The sequence below is a fragment of the Phragmites australis genome, chromosome 3 (assembly GCF_958298935.1).
Source record: "Phragmites australis chromosome 3, lpPhrAust1.1, whole genome shotgun sequence".
In the NCBI taxonomy this organism is placed as follows: domain Eukaryota; kingdom Viridiplantae; phylum Streptophyta; class Magnoliopsida; order Poales; family Poaceae; genus Phragmites; species Phragmites australis.
Genome location: NC_084923.1, coordinates 12125521 through 12129952, shown reverse-complemented (window position 1 = coordinate 12129952; position 4432 = coordinate 12125521). Strand labels below are relative to the sequence as shown.

General features: G+C 53.3%; 1 protein-coding gene across 1 annotated transcript; it reads left to right on the top strand.

The window, feature by feature from the left end:
• The first annotated feature begins 257 nt into the window (after positions 1-257).
• On the top strand, positions 258-3269 carry LOC133912179 (putative clathrin assembly protein At2g25430). Its single transcript, XM_062354788.1, has 2 exons — positions 258-672; positions 1031-3269. Exon 2 carries the CDS (start codon positions 1111-1113, stop codon positions 3040-3042), a length of 1932 nt encoding a protein of 643 aa, XP_062210772.1. The 5' UTR covers positions 258-672; positions 1031-1110; the 3' UTR covers positions 3043-3269.
• Positions 3270-4432: the final 1163 nt, after the last annotated feature.

The following is a 4432-nucleotide window of genomic DNA, read 5'->3' as shown; positions in this document are numbered from 1 at the left end:
TCACGCCCCATTCCGGACTTCCTCTCGTCGGCTCGGGGAAAGCCTGGCAAATCAAGCGCGGCGTACGGGTGGTAGTCGCCGCACCGAGTCGCGCGTCGGTGATCGCGCGCAGGCGGGGTCGAGAGGAAAGGAAGCCACGCGAACCGTGCTTTGCCTTCCCTTCCGGGCGCCAAAAAACATAATAAAAATCTGAAAACAGCAAAGCACGAAACGCCCGACACCGACGGCCCGACCCCGAGTTCCGAGCGAAAGGGACGCAAATTTTATACCATCTAGTCTTATAAAAAAATTCTCTCTTCTGTGATCTACTAATAACATCAATAATATCTCAGTCATATCTTTCTGGACACGACCTGAATTTGCTTCCGACCGAGAGCGCACACACAAGCGCCCCACCAGTCCTCCACCACACGCCATTTCCTTCGCATTGCTCCGGTCCTCTCCTCTCCTCGCTTGCCTCCCTTCCCCGTCTCCTCCCGTATCGTCGCCGTGGACCTCTTCGTCCTCTGCCTCCAGAGCAGCCAAGAGCGGGGTCAACTCTCCCGCCGGCGGAGCTAGAGCGAGAGGGGGAGAGGCGGGAGGCCCCCGGATCTGAGCTGTGCTCCCCGCGCGCCCGCCACCGCAAGGCCAGATCTCGACCCGCGCAGATCTGCTGCTGCTGCGACACCTGAGGTACATCGCTTGTTTGAATCGTACCCGCTAGATCCGTGGTTGCTTCCATGAGCAGGGGATAGTTCGGTTGCTAGCTTCGCGGCTGCTTTTGCTGGACCTGCTCTAGATGATGATAAGCATCTACTGGTATCCAGTGATTGCCTATATTTGGTAGATTCGGCAAATGAAATCTCGCTTTCATTCCCGGCTCCGCAGATCTCCAACTCCGTTGATTCCTTGATGTGTTTCCAAATAGAAACCTGCGAAATTGTAGGGATCTGCGCGTGATAAAGTGCTTTCCTCATTTCTCGGCTCCTGTGAGCGAACAGGGGCGGAAAATTTTATACAATCGTAAGGTGCTTGTGCTTGTTCTGTTCAGATCTAAATCGAACAAGAGGTAGCTTCAGCTCCGGTTGGTGGTGGTTGGTCGGTGACGAGGAGGCAGGGGAGGCTGCGGAGATGTCGTCGAGCACGATCCGGAAGGCGCTGGGGGCGGTGAAGGACCAGACCAGCATCAGCCTCGCCAAGGTCACAAGCAACATCGCGCCGGAGCTCGACGTGCTCATCGTCAAGGTTACAAGCCACGATGACGAGCCGGCCGAGGAGCGCCACATCCGCGAGATCCTCCACCTCACCTCCGGATCCCGCGCCCACGTCGCCGCCGCCGTGGCCGGGTGCTCCCGCAGGCTCTCCCGCACCCGCGACTACGTGGTCGCGCTCAAGTCGCTGATGCTCGTGCACCGCCTCCTGGTCGACGGTGACCCATCCTTCCACCGCGAGCTCCTCCACGCCACGCGGCGCGGCACCCGCTTGCTGAACCTCTCCGACTTCCGTGACGAGGCGCACTCTGGGTCATGGGATCACTCGGCCTTTGTCCGCACCTATGCGCTCTACCTCGACCAGCGCCTTGAGTTCTTCCTCCATGAGCGCAAGCAGGGCTCAAATGCCAGCAGCAGTGCTAACGGTCCATCACCACGTGACCGCTGGGGTTCGCCTGATCCATACGGCCGCCGTTCGCCGTCCTACTCGTCACCTCCAGGCAACGGGTATGGCGGATATGACGATTACCGTGAGAGGAATGGTGGCAACTCTGATGACAAGAGGCCGCCAACCCCAGTGAGGGATATGAAGCCGGAGCGGGTACTTGCCCGTATGCACCACCTGCAGCAGCTGCTTGACAGGTTCCTTGCTTGCCGTCCCACTGGTGGCGCAAAGCACAGCAAGATGGTGCTGGTTGCGCTGTATCAGATTGTTAGGGAGAGCTTCCAGCTCTATGCCGATATCTGCGAAGTGCTTGCTGTGCTGCTGGACAGGTTCTTTGACATGGAATATGCTGATTGTGTGAAGGCTTTTGAGGCATATGCTAGTGCTGCTAAGCAGATTGATGAGCTCTGTGCCTTCTATGCATGGTGTAAAGATACTGGAGTTGCGAGGTCATCAGAATACCCAGAGGTGCAGCGTGTCACTGATAAGTTGCTGGAGACATTGGAAGAATTTATGAGGGACCGTGCAAAGCGGCCCAAGAGCCCACCCAGGGAGCCTGAGCCTGAGCCTGTCAAGGAAGAACCTGAGCCGGATATGAACAGCATCAAGGCGCTTCCTGCACCTGAGGATTATAAGGAGCCTGAACCTGAGAAGGTGGAGGAAGAGGTGAAGCCAGAGCCACCCCCACAGCCACAGGGTGATTTGGTGGATCTCAGAGGAGATACTGTTAGTGCGGATGAGCAAGGTAACAGGCTTGCTCTGGCTCTCTTCCAGGGGCCACCTGCAGCTGGTGGAAGCAATGGTTCCTGGGAAGCTTTCCCTTCGAATGGTGGCAATGAGGTGACATCTGCGTGGCAGAATCCTGCAGCTGAGCCTGGGAAGGCTGATTGGGAGCTCGCCCTTGTGGAGACAGCAAGCAACTTGTCCAAGCAGAAGCCCGCAATGTCAGGCGGTATGGACCCACTGCTGCTGAATGGTATGTATGACCAGGGTGCTGTGCGCCAGCACGTCAATGCACAGGTGACTACTGGGAGTGCCAGCAGCGTCGCCCTACCTGCTCCTGGCCAGAAAACACAGGTGCTGGCTCTGCCTGCACCAGACGGTTCGATGCAGACTGTTGGTGGTGACCCATTCGCGGCGTCTCTTACCATTCCACCACCCTCCTACGTTCAGATGGCAGACTTGGAGAAGAAGCAGCAATTCTTGACGCAGGAACAGATGATGTGGCAGCAGTACCAGAGGGATGGCATGCAAGGGCAATCGAGCTTAAACAAGCTTGATCGGGCTTACAACAATGGTCTCGCTCCCAACCCGGCCATGCCCTATGGGATGCCCGTGGCATACAACACAAACCCCATGCCGATGGCTTACACCGGGAATACTGGGTATTACTACCCCACTTACTGAGTCTATTCTTTGTTCATCCTTACAGTTGCTGTGAATTTTGTTCTGTGTTGTGATCTTACTCCTAGCCTTGGGGTTGTGTCCAGCATCAGTTGTTGTTCCCCTGTCTCTGGATCAAACCTTTTGGTCTCATATATGTAATGTAATTTTATTTGTTTGGAACCAATTGCGGCATCCGAGGGTGGCTATAGTCGATTGCATAATCTCAGTTGATCTTTACACTGTTTTCACATTCTTCTGCCTGTTGCAACTTGTTCACTCTATTATGCTGCATTGTGGTCTTTCCTCGGTGCTTCCTTTCCAGTGTCGTCCTGACTGTGCGACAATACGATAGGCCACATGGATTACACCTCGACATCTTTATCTGCTCCATTAGCCGGCCACGTGCCTTTGAACTGTACAGCAAATAAAGGGAGAAAGAAGATAGAGTTTATTCATTCACGACTTCACGTAGTTGCTTGCAGTACTAAACCGAGAGGGATTTTGGCTGATTGGGGACTCCGAGTGAGCGCTTTCAGCGCGCGGCGCTCTCCTCCCGACGGCGACTACCCGCAAGGATAAGCAGCACGTCGCCTTCTGAGGCTGGCTGGAGATATCTACTGCTCGTCGGGGCACACATGCCAAACTCCTTTCCGTGGTGGGTGCCGGTTCTGTTTGACGATGAACCTTGCATCAACAGAGCAGGATGGCATGGCGACGGTACAGCAGGCAGAAGCTTGGACTTGAGATACGTTCGGTGCAGCCTCGGGGCCAGCAATTTTATAAACGAACTTTCGTAGTGCCTAATTTTGGCATTAATGGTACACTAAACTATGGGAGCAACAAAAGAAAAAGGTTGCAGGAGCACGATGTGAACTGCATATGAAGAAAAGAATTTCTAGAGCTGCAAGATGTGCGTTCCTCTTTACAATTCACGCCCAGTGAAAGCAACTTTTCAAAAGAATGCTAATTGCGTATTAATTTAGCCAGCAGAATCCAAATGATGCCCAGAACAACGAATCTCAACTAATGCTGCAGTAACAAGACAAGCAAGCTTCAATGAATTCTGGGCAATGCTCTCCAGCTGTGGTGCATATTAGATTTCCCATGTTTTAAGCTCCAATAGGTCGGGTCTTCGTACTCAAAATCGCCTTAATATCATTTTGGCTTCAGAAATTCTCTAATGTTACAAAGCATGCCTTTGTCATATGGGTACGCAAATTTGACTTCAGAATCTGCATTCGAGGGGGAAATGGACAGATGAGTACCAAGTTAAAAACCAGTAGGGAATTGAGTGCTCAACCATAATGAGGACATGTAAAGCACCTGATTGAGGATGTTCCCTCATCAGGAATTCTGGGTATTTCTTCCAGTTAATCCGGAAAATCTCACCTTTTAGACAAGAAACAGCTAA